General features: G+C 40.7%; 1 protein-coding gene across 2 annotated transcripts; it reads right to left on the bottom strand.

Annotated features, from left to right (window-relative positions):
• Positions 1 to 594: 594 nt before the first annotated feature.
• Positions 595 to 16931, bottom strand: jam2a (junctional adhesion molecule 2a). Of its 2 annotated transcripts, none has more exons than XM_059327865.1 (10): positions 15620 to 16931; positions 9905 to 9970; positions 9622 to 9732; positions 7790 to 7939; positions 7507 to 7694; positions 7246 to 7348; positions 6076 to 6183; positions 5954 to 5966; positions 1733 to 1766; positions 595 to 1527 (listed from the first exon to the last, which is right to left on the bottom strand). In XM_059327865.1, the coding sequence occupies exons 1-10, from the start codon at positions 15666 to 15668 to the stop codon at positions 1489 to 1491; spliced, it is 861 nt and encodes a 286-aa protein (XP_059183848.1). In that variant the 5' UTR covers positions 15669 to 16931; the 3' UTR covers positions 595 to 1488. The 2 variants fall into 2 exon arrangements, with proteins under 2 accessions (XP_059183848.1, XP_059183847.1); XM_059327864.1 differs by having other exon boundaries at positions 5954 to 5969; positions 15620 to 16930.
• Between the last annotated feature and the right edge of the window lie 1423 nt (positions 16932 to 18354).

The following is an 18354-nucleotide window of genomic DNA, read 5'->3' as shown; positions in this document are numbered from 1 at the left end:
CTGTGGGATAAATAATAATGATAATAATAGTGCATTATGTTGATTATGTTTTGTATTATTCATCCTAATCTGCAATGTTATGGAAAAAAAATTTGTAAAAATAGTAAAAGTAACTTTGGCTGGGTGAAATGGCCAAAATCTTCTCTACGAATAAAGGTCATTTCATAACTCCATAATTATATCTATCATGATAGTATGTTTTCTGGTTAAACAATAAATACTTTATGTGAAATAATTAATGGTAATGCCTGTTTTTGTATACGTTTCCAAAACAAAATACAGAATCAAACAAAAGTTTGAACATCATATACGGTTTTCAACTGAATATATGAGCAAATTATTGCATTTTATTCACATTTTAGACAACGTCCACATTTTATGTTATAAATATCGCCATAACGCATTTCGACGGCTGGTTTTTCCAGCATCGTGATAGAAATTATATTAAAAAATATGGACAATTTCCCATTTATTTAGTTTAAACGATATATAATGTAACATGACCCGCCCAGCTGCCAAATACAGCGAGTTAATGTTCTTTGTGACTTCCCACCATGTGAACATGCGATCCCAATTAAAAACGTCAAGTGTGGCTTTGAATAGAAAACCCTTTTATTACTGATACACCATTCAAATAAAACTCTGAACAATCCATTCACACACTGTCTAAAAACAGACACTCTGACAAACTGTGGCACAAAAATATAAAGACAGAGAAAAGTAAGGCAAGTTCTTTACAAAAAAGTGTGATCCATAGATAAATATGACAGACAAATTAAAAAGGCACAAGGTATATAATATATATGTGTATGTATATATATAAAAAGACCATGCAGGCACATTAGGATGGAATGGGGTTGGTCTCAGTATAATTGGCTGGATTTGCTTCCTGTCGTCCTGGACTGGCTTCATTATTAAGATCGTGAGGATCTCGGGGCTGATCCCAGTGTTACAGAAGACAAACTATTGGCGGATGCTGAGGTAAACTGCATTTATGTTTGAGTAGATTGAATACAATTCTTTCTCTATGGCTTTAAGCAGAATTCCCTTGCGATGATTTTGATCTTTTAAAGCAAATAAATCCCTTAAATTAAACGGTCAGTCTTTGGTAAAATAAAACAAAAGGTAGTGAAAACGATTGGCCCGCAGGGGGAGGAAACACAGTCTGGAGAAAGCTCCACGAGTCCCTGGATCATTTAAAAAAAGATCAATTGGAATTTCAACTTCTGGCCACCAGGGGGGAGCAGAACGCCGTGAAACTACTGAATCCCATAAGAGCAGAAAACATCGATGACTGAGGCGACTCACAAAGCGCAAAGCAAGAGAGTAAGAAGAAATGTTCCTGCCATCCAGACGGAGTGGTAGAAGAAGAAGATTGACATGTGTTGGAAGATCGAGAGCTCATTCAAGAGTCCAGAGAGAGAAAAAATATCCAGTGTTTGGCACCTTATCACCAGGATGATGTGTTCTCACAGGAAGGCCAGCTTCTCAGAGCATGAATGACTGGGTGTGTTTGAAATCCTGGGACTGAAAGGAAGGAGAAAGACAGAATTATGGCTCTGGAGGTGACGGTGGGGTGATTTCAATCAAAAACACAGCAACGTTCATTAGGTAGAGTACGAGCTGCTCGTGCTTTAGTCAGCGATTTGCTCATGTCCCCGCTCGGAGCTGAACATGAGAGGAAAGGAGGGAGGAAGAGGACAAAGAGAAGAAAAAAAAAAGAAACTCTTACTTCTTGGGGCGGAGGGATGTAGTTGACATTGGACCTGAAAGACAAAGACGCGGGTAAGCACAGTGGACAGTTTGACACAGTCACACAGAAGAGAAGAAACTCGAGGCGGACAGCTGTATCCTGAGTCATATCTTGCCCCGGCATAAATAATGCACATCATACATGGCAAACCTCCCACTGGGTAGAAAGGAAAGTCTGACTCTGAACTCTCGGCGACAGAGCGAGCGGGATTATACTGAGCTGAGAGAAAATGTGTTTGTGACATTTGATAAACAGCTGATATGCAAATGTGCACAAAATGTAGCAATCTGCAATCACTGCTTCTCTTCTGGACTCTCTATGGAAACAAAAAGTAGCAGTATGAAATATTAAAACTCTAAATATGCTCTGTCAGACGTGCATTTGGGTTTTAAATTGTATCTATTTTGTCAGTTTAATTGCTCATTATTTGATTTATTTATATCCTTTAGTCTCCCATTTTTTATCCTCCTTATAACCAGATGTTTACTACAGTTATTGGCAGTTTGTGTGTCAGTTTTTAAAGTGAAACTGACAGTTTGTCTTTGTTTTTCAGGGAGTTGTGTACCAAAGTATCTCTTGGCCAGCTACAGTGATTTGGAAACTCTGCTGACAGTAGCCAAAATTATTTGTCAAGTAAGCATTCATGGTTATTTTCATCATGTTATTAGGAACAAAATGTTGCATAAATCAGGGTGTGAATGATATATGGACTAACCGCTCTGTAAAAACCTCCAGAATACAGTTAGGAATAAAACTGGTCAGTTTGGTGTCTGTAAGTGGAGCTGACATTGAGATTTATGAGAAAAAACTCATTTTGAGAAAACGGACTTTAAAGGTTTTTATACATTCTTAATGGAAATGACTATTTGAAGACAAAATATTGAATCTAATTCACAGCAACAACAATATAGAACACGTTAAACACATAATATTGTGCAGAAGAGTGGGAGCTAATTTAGACTACGGTCACGGTACTACACGCTACAATAGAACAATAACTTTTAGTGGATTTACCAGAAATCTATAAAACATATTACATATACACCTTAATGTCTGTTTGGAAGGAAGACATGTTATGGGAGAAAAAGAGCTCAAAACCTCAAAATTTAACAGTGCATAAAAAAACAAAACATGTTTTGTGCCTGTGTCGCCTTAAAATGTAAAATTGCGTCCAAGACTGCAACTATCAGGGCAATAAATTGCCTCCATATCTGTCTGGGGTCACACTCACGTGTCCTCAGTTCTGTGCAGGGTTTGGCTGCTGATGTGGGCTGCACCGTGACACTGGGAGATCCAAAATGACCTGCAGGGGTCAGCGGGTGGGCTTTAAAAAGGGTTAACGTTAAAGAGGGGGGAGTCACACTGCACACCATGCCTTTATGGTTGACGGGTGGAGGGTCAGTAGATGTGCACTGTGTCAGAACCCGAGCTGTGTCAACTTGTGCATGTCATTTCTGTTACTATAACTGTTTATTTATCATGCAATAAAGAGATTTATCAAAGCTGACTGAGATGTTACATCTATCTCAAACTATCTCCTTATTTCCACATCTGCTTCTCTGCACCATCTGTATATTCAGGGTCGTTACATGAGGTTTTATGTTTGCTGCTGGTGCCTGTAAATCGTCCTTCACAACATTATGTGGCGACGTGCAGACTCGCAAACTAATTCACAACGCAGAAATGATATGCACAAGTCATTTGTTTACCGACATGCAGCCAATCACTATGCAGCAGGTCAAGTGGTGAGCCAATCACATGCAGCAATCCAAACCCCTAATATACAATAATATATGACTAAATATTCTCTTTCAGGTTTGTATTATTATTATCATCTGTGGAAGTATACCCGAGTTAGACATATATTATTTCATTATTCACTTATTATTATAATTTTTTTGTCCATATTACAAAATAGCAGTCACATAAGTATTTTATGTACATAATGTCCTATTATTATTATTATTATTTTTATATCTCTGTACAATACAACTATAAATCAATTAAATAAACTTTTTTTTTTAAATCTTTGAAAATATAGTAGTATGAAGGTGTTCTGGGATTTTGTTTTTTGGAATTTTTTATTTATACGTTTATTTTTGATGCAGGCAGGTGTACATATATATATATATATATATATATATATATATATATATATATATATATATTAATCTGGAAACTATTTTACTTTTTACTCCACTACATGTAGCTGCCAGTTTAAGTTACTTTTCAGGTCCAGATATAACAAAAAAAAAAACATGATAAATTTAAAGTGATTAGACATTTTGCTTTAAATTAAACATCATAACAGTATATTAAGGAGTTAAAATGAGCCATACCATACAAAATTAAAACACTGCTTACATAAATGCATCAATACAAATGATCTAATAATTTATTTGGAATATATAAAACAACCTGAGTGGGTCCATTATGCATATAAAGTACTTAAGTAAATTTTATTTGAATTGGAGTAATTGCACAGTGTGGTATTAGTACTTTTACTTAAGTAAGTGATCTGAATGCTTTTTCCACCACTGCATAGACAGATATGTATTCCTAAAAAACAAAACAAGTCTCCTTTTGTATAACAACCATCAGCGTGATGTAACCAGGCCCCCCGTGACCGTTTTTCAGAGCTAAATCCCAGATCTGATTCCTACTTTTGTTAACTTGTGTCTACTATTGGTGCATCAGATATCATGTCACATTGTCTTTGAGCCTTTGTGAAGAAGCCCGTTCTATAAATAGGAAGTTGACACTGACAGCTCCAGTTAGCTCAGTGGGATAAGCATCAGACTTTAACCTAGACAAAAAGCTTTCGCATCAGCTTCAAGGAGAGCTCCACAACGACTCTCCATCAAACGCTGCGCGCTAACAAGCCAGTAATCAAATAACATAAAGTCAAGCGAATTAGGCCAGTCACATGAGGACGTGCATTTATGTCTCTGTGGTTTTCTGGCTTACCAACCAGTCAAGCATCAAAGCGGCCTTTGGTCCACTCTGGTGTGTGAATGCACTGCTGACACTAACAGCCCTCTGTCAGGCCACAGCCTCATTCTTCAATCTCTTCAATATCTCAATAATCCATCGCAAATTACCCATCCAATCAGTTTAATTGCTCGCAGTTCTTTCTGCTGCCAATATTGTCCTCCTTGCTGATTAACAGCTTGTAATTATTCCATAATTATGTCGCACTGATTATTTGTTCCCCTTTTAGATCGTGTGTCTTGCCACATTTTTGACATGATTTCAACAGATGTGCCTGGAAGTGGGGATCGATTTAAAAAAAACAACCTTTTCCCTTTTTACATCTGTTGGCGCCAATCACAGGATGAGGAGAAACACAGGCGCTGCTGTGGCACACACACACACACACACACACACACACACACACAGAGACACAGACACACACACACATTCTTGTACTTCTATCTTTGTGAGGACCCTCATTGGAACAGTGAATTCCCTGGCAAGGTTATAATAGTTTTGGATTTTTCATTAGTTTTGGTTTTAATTTTCTTTGCCAATTTTTGTTTTCAAATTCAGTTAGTTTTAATGAGTTTTTAGAGTGAGTTTGCTAGTTTTAGTTTAGTTTTTATTAGTTGTAGTGTTTTGTAATGGGGTATTTGTTGGGTGGGAGATTAAAAGAGGTCACAGTAAATTTTGCCTTTATTTCCTTTGTCTTATCCATCTTCATTATGTATGAAAAAAGCTGACAAAGACAAAAACGAAGGACATTTTCACTATAATTTTAGTTAGTTTTGTAGCCACACAATACAGTTTCAGTTAATTATCATTATCATGTAACCTTTAACCCTTAAAACAAAGTCTGGAACCTCAAAAAAAGCCTTTAAAGAAGTGAGGACCGGCCGAAATGTCCTCACTTTGGAAAAATGTCCTCACAATGTTGGTTAAAAACGTGTTACGGTCCTCACAATGTAGGAAATACAAGAACACACACACACACACACACACACATACACACACACAGAGACACACACACACACACACAGAGACACAGAGCCACAGCTGCCACTCTGCACAGTCCTGACTCAGCACACACACACACAGACACACACACACACACACACACAGACAGGCAGTCTAAAGGCAACAACAACCCACGCAGCCCCCCCCCTCCTTTAATCTTAAGTGTGTTTGTTCACGTCAATGTTAATGTAATCTCAGAGCTCTTACCTTCCTCTGTGTCCTGCTGACGGACGAGCCGCACGAGGAGAAAAAACAGAGAGAATGTCAAATTCTTGAAGAAAATAAAAACTATTAATTGGTGCACTGGTCGTACGCAGAAACACACTCACGGCTGAAGAAACCGTTGCGGTGCAGGAGGAGTCCGCCGCAGCCGCACACCACCGCCACCAGGAAGATCACCACCACGGCCGCCACCACCGCCGCCACGTTCACATCCTCTGGAGGTGTGAGGGGGATAAACACTGAGTTATGGGCTGTTACACGGAGAAAACTCGTCTTTTTTTATTGAAGCAGTAAGTCACAGCAGAAAGGGAAATATATGAACTCCAAACATAAACAGGAAGGACATATTTTAATGCCTTTTTTTACCCCCATGTACTCCAATAACATTTTCTATAATTTATTAAGTGCATAAAATGGTTGCGTGCATTAACCAGAGTACATTATATAATTTATTAGCAAGCTGAAGACTTTTTTTCTAAGAAAACGGGATAATTTCAGACCCAAAATTAATACATTATACCTTTAAATTCATTTGTGAAGGTTTTCAATTTAAGAAGCAGGCTGATATAGAAATGATATGAGCTGTTTATTTAAAAAAAATAATTATTATTTATCCTTTTTTTTAAAAAATGGTCAGCAATTGACTGATACTGAACATATAATGATGGTTATTTAGCAATTTATTTTATTTTTATTTCTTCTTTTTTTTTTTTTTAAATGGTCAGCAGTTGATTGATAGACATATACATTGATGTTTATTTAGCTATTTATTTTAATTTTATTTATTCAATTTTTAATGGTCAGCAACTGATTGACACTGAAGATACACTGATGTTTATTTAGCTATCTTTTTATTTTTTTAATTGGTCAGAAATTGACCTAAACTGAACATACTCTGCAATTTAGCTATTTATTTTTATTTATTCTTTATTTTCTCAGCGTTCATTTCTAGAATTGGCTGACAATGTAACATAATGTATATACAATGTATAATAATGTATTGTTAGAAAAGTTATTTGATTAAAAAAGAAAATCTCAGGACCTTTGCAATTTAAAATTGGTGCATAATTCATATAAAAAAGGTATTAAAAGTTCTATATTGACCGCCATATTGGTAATTGGTGAATTTCTACTCTCAAAATCCAACATGCCTCAGGCTCTAAGAAAAAAGTTTAGTAGGCTTTTCCTCTTCACTGCATCCCTGATTTTGTGCGGTGCTGAAAGGTGTTGAGAAGAGGCAGGAAGCAGAGTGCAAACACACAAACAAAAACACACACCTATCTTCATGTGCTTGCCCTCGCACTTCTTGGCCGGCCCCACTCCATTGTACGCCTGGCAGCTGTATCGACCCGTGTCCTCTTTGGCTACAGCCTTAAACTCCTGCAGAGCGTGCAGAGAGGGAAGGAGAAAAAGTGCGTTCAACGAGATCTGACACAATCGTTTCCTCCCTTCTTCTTCTCACGATCCTGCCAGGAGGTGCTGAAAACTATTTCCAACACACACTCCACTGTTACTCTTATCTGCACACACACACTCACCAGTACTCCCGTGTGTGAGTTGATTAGATATGTGGCGTTGGCGTGCCGTGGCGGGCTGATTAGCTGGTTGTCCTTGTACCAGGTGTATGTAGCAGGCGGGATGCTCTGCTGGTCCCTACAGCGCAGCTGCACCACTGAGCCCGTCACTGCCGCGTTGGGGATTTCGCAGGACGGGGTGTGTGGGGGCACTGGGGGGACACGAGGGTTGAAGGGTTACAAAGACCTAGAAACCAATCTCTTAAATGTTTTAGCTGACGATAATTTGATTCTCTTTCAGACGTACCCAGGACTTTTAACGTGATGTTGGTCTCGCCCAGGTTGACGGAGTCAAGAGGAGCACTGATTTCACAGCGGTACTCCCCAGCGTCCTCCTGGGTCACCCTGTGCAGCGTTACCGTGGCACCAGCAATGGTCGCCCGGCCCTCAAAGGAACCTGAAAGAAAGGACAGAAGGTCAGGGAGATTAAAGGAGAAATGTCTTCTCTGGCTGCAGGCGAAAGCTGCTTTGTGTATGTTTTAATCCATATGAGACTCCATGACACATTACATTCAGATCACAACAGAACAAGATTCAGATTTCATACTATAATATTATTGAACTGGCAATAAACAACTAAAAAAAATCCAAAATGACCATGCATTACATGTGGATGTTGGAGGCGAGGCTCTGTTCATTCCTATGAAAGTTGCTAAGTGGCGCATGAAGCCAAAAAAGATTGACTTCAGTATGTAAAAGTATCCAGATCTTCTATGTTTTTGGGTCCATAGAGCAAACACACTAGCATTTCCTTTAACCCCGCCTCCAAACCGCTCTGCCCCAGGCTCATACGCATGAACAGAGGAGGAAAACACATTATGGATTCTGTTAATAGTGACATTAAGTATTCGTACTGGATGGTTGACGCACCTCAAGAAAAAATATCCACTGATTTACAGATTTCACAATGCAAGTTTATGGGGGAAAAGTCTTTTGGGGCCCAATGGGATCAGGTGACGGACCTGGAAGTTGCTGTAATTGTGACGGTTGGAGGAAACGATTTTACCAAATTGACTTCATAGTATTAGAGGCTTGGTGTTGACAGACATGGATGTAAACTGCAACTTGACTGGTTGGCTACTGGTTGGCGAGATGTGTAGTTTTAAGTGCAAACTCAACAGCTGCTTCATAATAAAAGCCTACAAGCAAATAAAAGTCTTTTACTGTGAAGCAGCTGCAGGAAGTGCTGGGAGTAGCACAGGTGAGGTCAGTTGGAAGAGTCTAAAGGAGACTGACCGGGTTAAAGCGACTGTATGATTTATTATTTATTCCACCCTCTAAGTCATGGGTCTCAAACCTGCGGCCCGCGGGCCAATTGCGGCCCTCATAATGATATTTTGTGGCCCCCACCTTGATATGAAAGTTTAATGTGAGTTTTATAGGTATGGTACTTTACCGTGTTGTGTGGGGAAGGTCCCTTTAACTACTTTGGTAATTTTGTGTCTTTTTTTGTGGTAATTTTGTCTCTTTTTTTTAATAATTTTGTCTCTTTTTTAAAAAATTATTGTGTGCTTTTTAAATAATTTTGTGTCTTTTTTCGTAATATTTTGTATAGGCCTCTATATATATTGTAATTCTGTGTTTTTTGGGTCATTTTGTTTCTTCTTTAAGTAATTTAGTCTTTTTTGGTCATTTTGTGTCTTTTTTTGTGTCATTTTGTGTCTTTTTAAAATGATTTTGTGTCTTTTTTGGTAATTCTGTGTATTTTTTTGGTCATTTTGTGTCTTTTTAAAGTCATTTAGTGTTTTTTCAGTCTTTTTTTTTTATTATTTTGTGTCTTTCTTAAGTAATTTAGTTTTTTTCTGTCATTTTGTGTCTTTTTTTGGTTAATTGGATACTGTCTCCAGCGGCCCCCAGGTAATTTGAGTTTGAGACCCCTGCTCTAAATCCAGAAAAGAGAGGAATCAAGGATGAGAGGCAGGTTAGGACTTCACCCACTACTCCAGTCTCACAGTATCCAGGTGGTGGGTTTTTCTCATCCTCTGTAGCAAACTCTCTCCAGCTGGTACTGCAAGCTGATTAAAACAAATGCCTTGTTTGTCCCTGTGGGGGATCAGGAGCAACAGGCTGCTTTCTCACCTTTGAAGCGTCCATCAAAGTAGACGAAGGAAACATCTTTCCCCCTTTTCTTCCACTCGATGCGCGGGTTCTGGTCCGTCTCTGTGCGGAAGTTGCAGGACAGCGTCGCGTCTGGAAAAAAAAAAAAAGGCACCAACCAATGAGATATTTATGGCAGAAGGCTTCAATCAGTGGCATTTTTAAACCGCTTGGTCTATTTATAGCGGCATGGTTTATTCTGTCAGAGAGAATCTGATAAAGCAGGGTAAGAAATGACTCAGATGAGCTGCTTTTTCCGCCTCACCTGAGAACTCGCGCACCTCCACCTTTGGGTTGTTGGACGACACTGTGACAGGAGCGGAGGGGGAACCTGGTGGAGGTGGAGAGATAAAAAAAAAAAGAAAGAGGGGTGAGAGCATTTCAGAACGTAATATTGCTTGTCATCCATTAGGGGGCAAGGTGAATTGGGTAAAGTGCTCCACGTTGCCCGCCAACTGCAAGAGGAGAATGCTTAATGGCCTTCTTGAGTCTACTGTCTGTGGAAAACACAGCCTTTCTCCAGGAGATTTGAGGTAACAGCAGGATTACCGCCTCCTCCGCTTTAATCCAGCGGGGTTAAAGAGCATCCCGCCGTATGTTTATTTAAGCGCAGGTTAGGACAAGGTCAGCAAGCATCTCACTAGAAGCTTGTCCAGATTAACCCTGATGTATGGGGTCATTAGAGAAGAAGCGGACGGCAAACTGTCAGTGTTTGTTTCCTGCTGCCGTCTGGGTGTCACTGATACCCAGCATGCAAACAGGAAGAGGAAGCAGCAGCTAGCCTTCCTGTGCGCTGATTGGTTTACGGGGCGGATTATTGTCTGGTCGTCCTGTTGTTAAATACAGGTTCAATATGGGTGAAGGTTACCTGAGGGTAAGGACAGTAAACACTCTCTTCTGCTGCACGAAAAGACGAGAATATTTCCCAAAAGTCTCCAAATTAAGAGTTTTAGACTGAAGGCCATGCATTTTTGAAATTACACAATAAATGTTGAATGGGCCTCTGGGGCACTTACTCAGAACATTAAGGGATATGAAAAAATTTAATTTGGCGTAATGAAGATGTCACCTTCACATATACTTGGAAGCAAAAAGCTTACTTATACAAGCTGGAAGCTGGGACGCTGGGAAAGAGAATAAAAACAGGATGCAGTGAATCAGAAATCCTTTGTGACCTACATTCAAATGAAAACAGCAAAAAGACTAAATATCTAAAGATTAAACTGGGAAACTTTGTTTTGTAAATATACAGTCATGGAAACAATTATTAGACCACCCTTGTTTTCTTTTTTGTATAGCACTTCATACAAGAGAAATGTAACACAAAGGGCTTCACATAAAAAAGGAGAAAATAATAATAATAATAAAACATAGAAACAGGCAAACAACCTCCGCCCATCCCCAAACCTCCACCCTGACCCTCCATCCAACCCGTCCCATTAAAAACAAAGAACAATCTGAGGAAGCGCCATCTCAACGTCGAACGGCGAGGAAACACTGGAGGCAGGTTAGAAATAAATAAGATAAAATAAAAAAAAATAAAGTGAGGTAAGATTAAATAAAATAAAAAACAAAAGTTAAAAAAAAGCGAGATAAAAAGTTGAAAACAATAAATAAATAATTATAAAGTTGAGCATGATCTAAAAAAAATATATACACATATAAAAATAGACTAATAAATCGTAGCAAATAAATAAATAAAAGACAAGATGTTGTAACACTAAGATGCATTATCTATCTCTTAACAAATGTACCTTTAGTTGTACCAGCCATTCAATGAACAAGAAATCAAAGGAGAAAACAAGGTGGTCTAAAATCTTTTTCCATGACTGTATAAACTTTGTTTTGATTGATATTTACAGCGTCACAACTTTTTCGGAATTGAGGTTCTAACAAAATGCTCTGACTCACTTCCTGCCATTGTTTCTTCAAATTGAACATGTACAGATCCAGACCTCACAATACTAAATGTAAAAACACACATAATGAAATTCTGCCTCCAGTTTCCTGTTTGTCAGTGACTTCCTGTGCAGGCCCATTGTTATTGGATTACTATGAGTTGCAGAAGTTTTCTCCTGTGGAGGGAGGGGGCACGTGGAAGAATAGAGGGCGAGCTGCGACAAATGGCAGGAAGTGTGGAAACGAACAGGAAGGCGGCCATGTTTCATGAAACAGCAGCGTGTAAAGGTCTCTGATTTTCACGACAACAGCTATTTTTAACAAGCCTTTAAATAAACAAAGCCTTTACAATAATAATGTAATCTGCCAAATGCAGCATAACAGGACTTTTTTAAAAGCTTTTCCCGAAGTTGGCTCAATTTGCAGCAGCTCCACTTGGTCAAACTTTGAGCTAAGTGAATTAAAACTGCACCGTCTCCCTCCAGACGCTCCCTCTGCCCCTCGCGTTGCCGTGTGTTGACTTGCGGCGGTGTAACAGGATTATCGTGGTAGCCTTGGCTCGCGTAGCTCGACACCCTCTGAGGAGCATTGTCTCACTGAAGGATGAACAAGACGAAGGAGGGAGATACAATGAGATTAAAAAAGGGGACGAGCAGGAACGACAAAGGAGAGATGAGCGGCCCTAAGAATAGAATACAAATGAAGTGGAGTGGAGGAGAGGAGAGTGAGGCGGGTGGAGGTTGGTGGCGGTGTGGGGGGGGCAGAGACCCGCAGAAGCATGAATAAAAGAGAGAGTGGGATTGAAGGGGAGGGAGATCCTCTCAGACAGCAGGACTGTGAATGGGAGAAGCTCTTGTCACATAGTGTGAGAGCAGGCCTGCCGCCACCTTCAACAGTGTCTCTTTGAGAACAAGAAATGTAGCAGGGCTGACAACATGCCCGCACTTTACCGCTGCACTGACTGACACACACACAAAAGCACACACACGCGTCAAAAAATGAGCAAAGAGGCTGAGCGTGAGGTCCCGCTGCCCCCGTGTCGTGCTTCGCCGTGCTCCTCTACGACGAACGCTGTCAGCTTCAATGGCCCAAATTAAATACAAAGGCGTCGAGGCAGACAATGAACACATGGCCCGTTCGGATCATTTCACAACTGCATGGTGGGTAATGTTAACATGGTGTAGCTTTCAAAATAAAAAGCCTACTGTCCGAGAAGTCGCGAATGTTATTCAGGCTCGGAGACAAATGTGTGCGAGCATGCAAAAGTTGACCTACTGAGCGCTGGATGGCACAAAGTGTCGTGACTCACATGCAGCTCTGAGTGCTTCGGCTGTACTGGCGGTAAATACATGGATTTCATCTCTTATACAGCCACCTGCCCCGGCCTGGCAGAGGAAGGGATGGACCAAAAACATTTTAAGCCTAAGCTGATAACAGAAGAAAACTCATGAACGAGGTTTTGTTGGAAATGGAAAGGAAACATCTTCTATTTATATTTGATGTAAGGTGGTTTCATAACAGAGAAACAGCCAGCTAAACGTCTACAAATATGAACCAGGCCCACATATGACCGCCATATTCGGTGAGGGGTCGGTAGTGCGCGATTCAGCCAGAAATTTGCCCAAGATTCTGTTGTCACCCATCAGGAGAGAGGTCGGCAAACAGGCATGGCAGAAGAACTCAGTGCAAGTTATTTAAACTGATATCAACTCAAAATTGCTAAATGGACAACAGATTTGTTTATAGAGAGCTGTTTTAGCTTATGATGCCCATTGGCCGATTGCAGCAAAACATTTGCGCACTTCACTTTGAAGACTGACGGATCTGGTCCATAAATGGCTGCCAGTTCTGGTCATGTTAGACTGAGAATAAGCAGCACCTGGGCCAGTCTTGGCTCCAAGAATGAGCCTGAGATTCTGCCGTGTCACCGATACGAAGTGTGCTGCTGTTGGCCACTCAAGTAGCTGCCAAGATGTGAATATATATCAATAGAAATCTAAATCTAAACATCTTGGTTTTGATTGGTTGGTAGTGTGGACTGAGAATCAGCTTCAGCACCTGAACTCAACTTTGGGCCAGTGTTGGCACCCACATTTAGCCCAAGATGGTGCCGTGTCACCCATCAGAAGTGAGTCCAGCAAACAGGCGTGCCGGACTCGGGCCGCTGTTGAGCCAAACATTTTTGGCCACCCAAGTATTTAGCAAAACTGGCGGCTTGACAAAGTCATACGGCGTTAGTTTGTTACACCAAAAAGATCATTTTAACGAGAATGAATCTAACGCTGAAATAGACGTCCAAAAAAAATGCCTATATAGATTTTAAATACAGTTTTTCACGTGTTCGCAGCAGCAGGTCTCTGATGGCGCTCCAACATGGCATCAGATATGGCCACTGAGGTAATTAAAATGCTGCAATTATGGGCCCGTTGTGGCAGCGAAGCACAGAAAGATCTAGACAAAGGCGTCAACACAGACAAGCTCACAGCCAAACACACACACACACACACAGACTCATTTTGTGTGTGGCATCAACATCAACCAAACACTGCGACAGCTTAAACTCACAGAGGGACAGCCTGAATAAAAATAGAAAGATGGCACGTTCACTCCTTGGCACGCAGCTTTACTCTCATTACGTGGTCCGGACAGAGTGTTACAGAGACTGGGCTGGGTGCTGCCAGGGCTGAGCCGAGGTCAAAAGCACATCGCAGTAATAATTAAGGCACTTATTCAAATTAACAGGACAAATGAAAGGGGAAGAGGGATGGACCCATAGGACTGATCCTGTCTGGCTGTGTGATATAGATAACGTGGATGTGGATGGCACACACGTTTCAAGGCTGTGGGGGTACAGAGAGAAACAGGGAGGGCTGTGTGTGTGTGTGTGTGTGTGTGTGTGTGTGTGTGTGTGTGTTCTCCATTTGAACAAAGCCTCTCTGTATGACTGTAGCCCAGTGAGCAACAGCTGTCTCAGGCAGACACGGTGTGTGAGAGTGTGTGAGAGGTTGGGATGGGGGAGGTTGGCTCTCTCGCCAAACAGACCCACCCAAAACATTTCCTCCTGGATTTTTTTTTTTTTTTTAGACAATACACTCCACAGGCGTCCAAGCAGAGCCCAGGCTGATAAGAAGCTGCTGTGTTAAACTGTTGACGTCTATCAGCGTGCCAGACGATGAGTGATTCCTGTCAGGTTGGACCTGTGAACTGGTGACCCGGTGGCCTGACAGGTGGGAAAATGTGGACAACACCAGAGTAAAAAAAGTGCGTCACTCACTCTCACTGTCTCATCACATCTAGCTCACACTGCTCCTGCTCCCCCGGAGTCCTAAAGCCACTTACACTGCTTTCTCTTTTCCTTCAGGGAAAGTTAAGCCGCCTTTTCTTGTATTTTTCCTGTTTCGTTTCCATCCTCGCTATAAAAACACCTATTGAGGACAAACAGTTTGAAGTTTCTGGTGGTCGTCCAACCGCTGACCTCATACACGATTCTGCCACTTCTACTGCCAAAACGGGTGCCTCCTGCCACCAACCATGCCGCCCACACCCTTAGGTGGCTCCCCGCCAAATACAACTTTAGGGCCAACTCGCAGGAGCCCAGCCTGGCTGCAATGTCCCCACAGCCCACTCTCACAGAGGGGCTTTAACTACACATAATCATATTTACTTCTATAGAAATGTTCTATATTTGGCTTTAAAATTTTTATTTCTGCCACTGTTAATTCATATCCAAAGAAATGTTTGAAAATTAAAATATTTTAGTAACATAATTTGACAATGTCACTTAATAAAACCACTTTTTGAGAATTATTAAATAAAATTAAATTAAAAAAAACATAAAAATACTTGCTTAAAAAATCCCTCACTATGATTTTATTGATGCCAGTAACATTGAGAAACATAACATATAAAAAACTAATTCAGTTTTTCCAGTCTAGATCTGATTAAATAAAACAGAAATGACTATAAGAGCAGTTAAAACACTGGCGCTGCTGTCCAGGACTTTACCGTTAAGCTCCTGTAGAGAAACACAGATACAGACAGATAAACAGTTGTGATTGAATTGTTTCCATTAGTCACTTACATTGCATCAGTAAAATAACAATGGGAAGATACAGGGACGTCCCCTCCATTATCGTCCACAACTCTGGAGTCTTGTCTTCCCTGGACGGAGCGAGGCAGGTCCCGAGCCTCAGCTTTCTTCTCGCACTTGTTCACAACTCTCCAATTATTCATCCAGCTTCCAGGGAATAAACTGTTCTCCAGGGGGGAAGCGATCGGAACGAGCCGGCGCGGAGAGGAGCGGAGCGGCGCGGAGCTCTGCAGGCGGGCGGAGGAGCGGGACGCAGCTCCGGGACGGATCGGGGAGAGACGCCGGAGCCCTGGCTGAGGAGGCTGGCTGTGAGCGGCGTGCCTCGGTTACTATGAAAGACTCGGATGGACGTCCTCTCTCCTCCTGTCGTGCGGTTTGGGCGAAGTGGAGATGGAGGTGGAGGGAGGAGGAGGGCGGGGTGTGTGAGCTTCAGACAGCAGCGCGGCGGAGCGCCGAGAGCGCAGCGCCGTGTCCAAGACGCGCACTGCACGACCAAACGGCCACATAGCGGGAGTCAACTGGGCATGGCAACAAGGTGTGGCACCATACCTTACAGCAAGTGGGACCCGGGTTGACCCCAAAGATTTTTTTTTATATAGTAGTAGAGAGCAGAGATTTTTTTTTTTCTAAAACCCACAATTTAAGTCAAAATTTCCATCCAAACGTTCGGATTTCTAATAATTTATGGACAGATTACGCAGTTCATATTTCTGGAAGTTAATAAGGCACCCTTATGTACAAATGGGATAAAGTTTTACCTAATGGCTTTATTAATAGTTAACAAATAATTTACTACTACTAATATGGCATTAAAAGCTCCTGGGTTGCCAGGTTGTGAAATCACCCCTTGACTGTTATATTTGATATATGGACCAAAAAAAGTTAATTTTCCTTTCTGTAAAAGGGCTACAAACAATTCACACTAAGTCCCAGTCATTAACAACTTATTAAACATTCATAAATTACCAACTTGCATAACAAGAGCATAAAACACCAGCAAAAGCATATTTTCACAACCTGGCAACCCAAAATTTGTTAAAGGGATAGTTCATCCTCAAATCAGAAATACATACAATACAAATTTTCAGTGTTACGCCCCAAAGATACAGTCAAGATTTAAAATGTTAATTAATTATGGTTATTCCACTCTATAAAGAATGAATACAGGTCAACTGAGGCTGATAATGGGTGCCTTATTATAGGATGCAATATTGATTGGCAACGGGCTGCATTAATATTTTGTATAATTCAGTATATTAAGGAAGTCTCAATGCTAGCACTTAAACAGGCAAGAAGTTGAATGTTTTTTTTTAGGTAGAAGTATTCTGAATACAATTTTTTCTCTTAGTAAAAAAGTAGAAAACTTTTTTGTTTTGTTTGTTGTGTTCATATGTTTTTCTCAAATATCACAATATTAGTTATTATTTTTAGGTATGCATTGCAAGGTATTAGGTACGTATTGCAGTGTGTTTATTTTGTATCATAATGAGGAAGAAATATATCTTCTTAGCCAATTAAAAGGTAATAAATAAATAATATTTTTGAAGGTGCGGTGCAGTCATGAAGTTTGGGGTCATAAGTTTAAAAAGTAAAAGCTGTTGGATGGCGCCAACATCACATTTGAGAAAAGAAATGTGTGATTATTTAGTGAAAAGCTAAACACTGATTAGGAAGATGAACTAATTGTTGCAAGGGAAAAGGAGAAAAACAGAAAGTCTTGCAGATTAATGATTCACCAGTGAATAATATTGACTAAATAAGTGTTCAGACTTCCACAATCAGTTCTTTCTACTGAGGAATAAAATGAGGGAATTCACCGATGACCTGGTACTGCGCCAGCTCTTTTGAAAAAATATTCAGAGCAGGAACGCATTATGAATTCATTTCTAGGAATGCATTATTCCAGAGTGTTTTAGTAGCTATCCAATTTTAATAATGTTTGAGCAGCAGGCGCAGCAGTCGTTCCTAAACATCTCTACAGCGAGGAATCCAGGGCACTGATTCAAACATCTCAATATGTGCTGCTCTAAGACCCGGCATATGTCCTTGGGTGTGTCTCGCACATTGTCAGTGTGTGTGTTGCTGTGGGGGGGGGGGGGGGGGGGGGGATGCAACAGCTGCACAGCGGCTAAGTTTTGTAGCGTGAGGATTTGTTCAATCTGTGTTGTGATGGTGGTGGTGGGGGGTCGATGCAGTTGGAGATTAAACACAGGAAAAACACATTCCAGATTACAAAAAACTCCTTAATAATCTGCTGGGAAAAGGGGGTTAAATGCTACCTGTCTGTTACTTTGTCCAAACAGTTGCAGAGGCTCAGATGTCAACCAGTGATCTGTGGGGGAGGGGGAGGGGTTAAAGAGTCAGTAAACACCACCAGCTGTCTGTCACCACCTGGACTGGGACACAAATGGTGGGCGAACAGCATCACGGTATTAAAAACTATGGGTACCACTATCTCATGAGGCACTGTTTATAAATTGTAATTAACCCATTGAAGCCTGGAAAGCGGATACGTCGTTTTGTAGTATTTGTATAAGCTCTCAAATACTTTTTGAACTTCATTTCTATCTGCTACAGAGGCTGAAAAATCTATTATTTAGTAGAAGAGTTGACACTTCTGTTGAATTTCCAGAAAAACTTCAGGTTTTAAGGGCTTATTTTAAAATCGCCCAGAGGTTTTACAGTCGTTTAGGCATCAATGGGTTAATGCTTAGTTTGTGGGGAAA

This window comes from Centropristis striata, chromosome 24, assembly GCF_030273125.1.
Source record: "Centropristis striata isolate RG_2023a ecotype Rhode Island chromosome 24, C.striata_1.0, whole genome shotgun sequence".
NCBI lineage: Eukaryota > Metazoa > Chordata > Actinopteri > Perciformes > Serranidae > Centropristis > Centropristis striata.
Note: the sequence above shows the minus strand (reverse complement) of the source record. Positions and strands in the feature narration are given on the sequence as shown.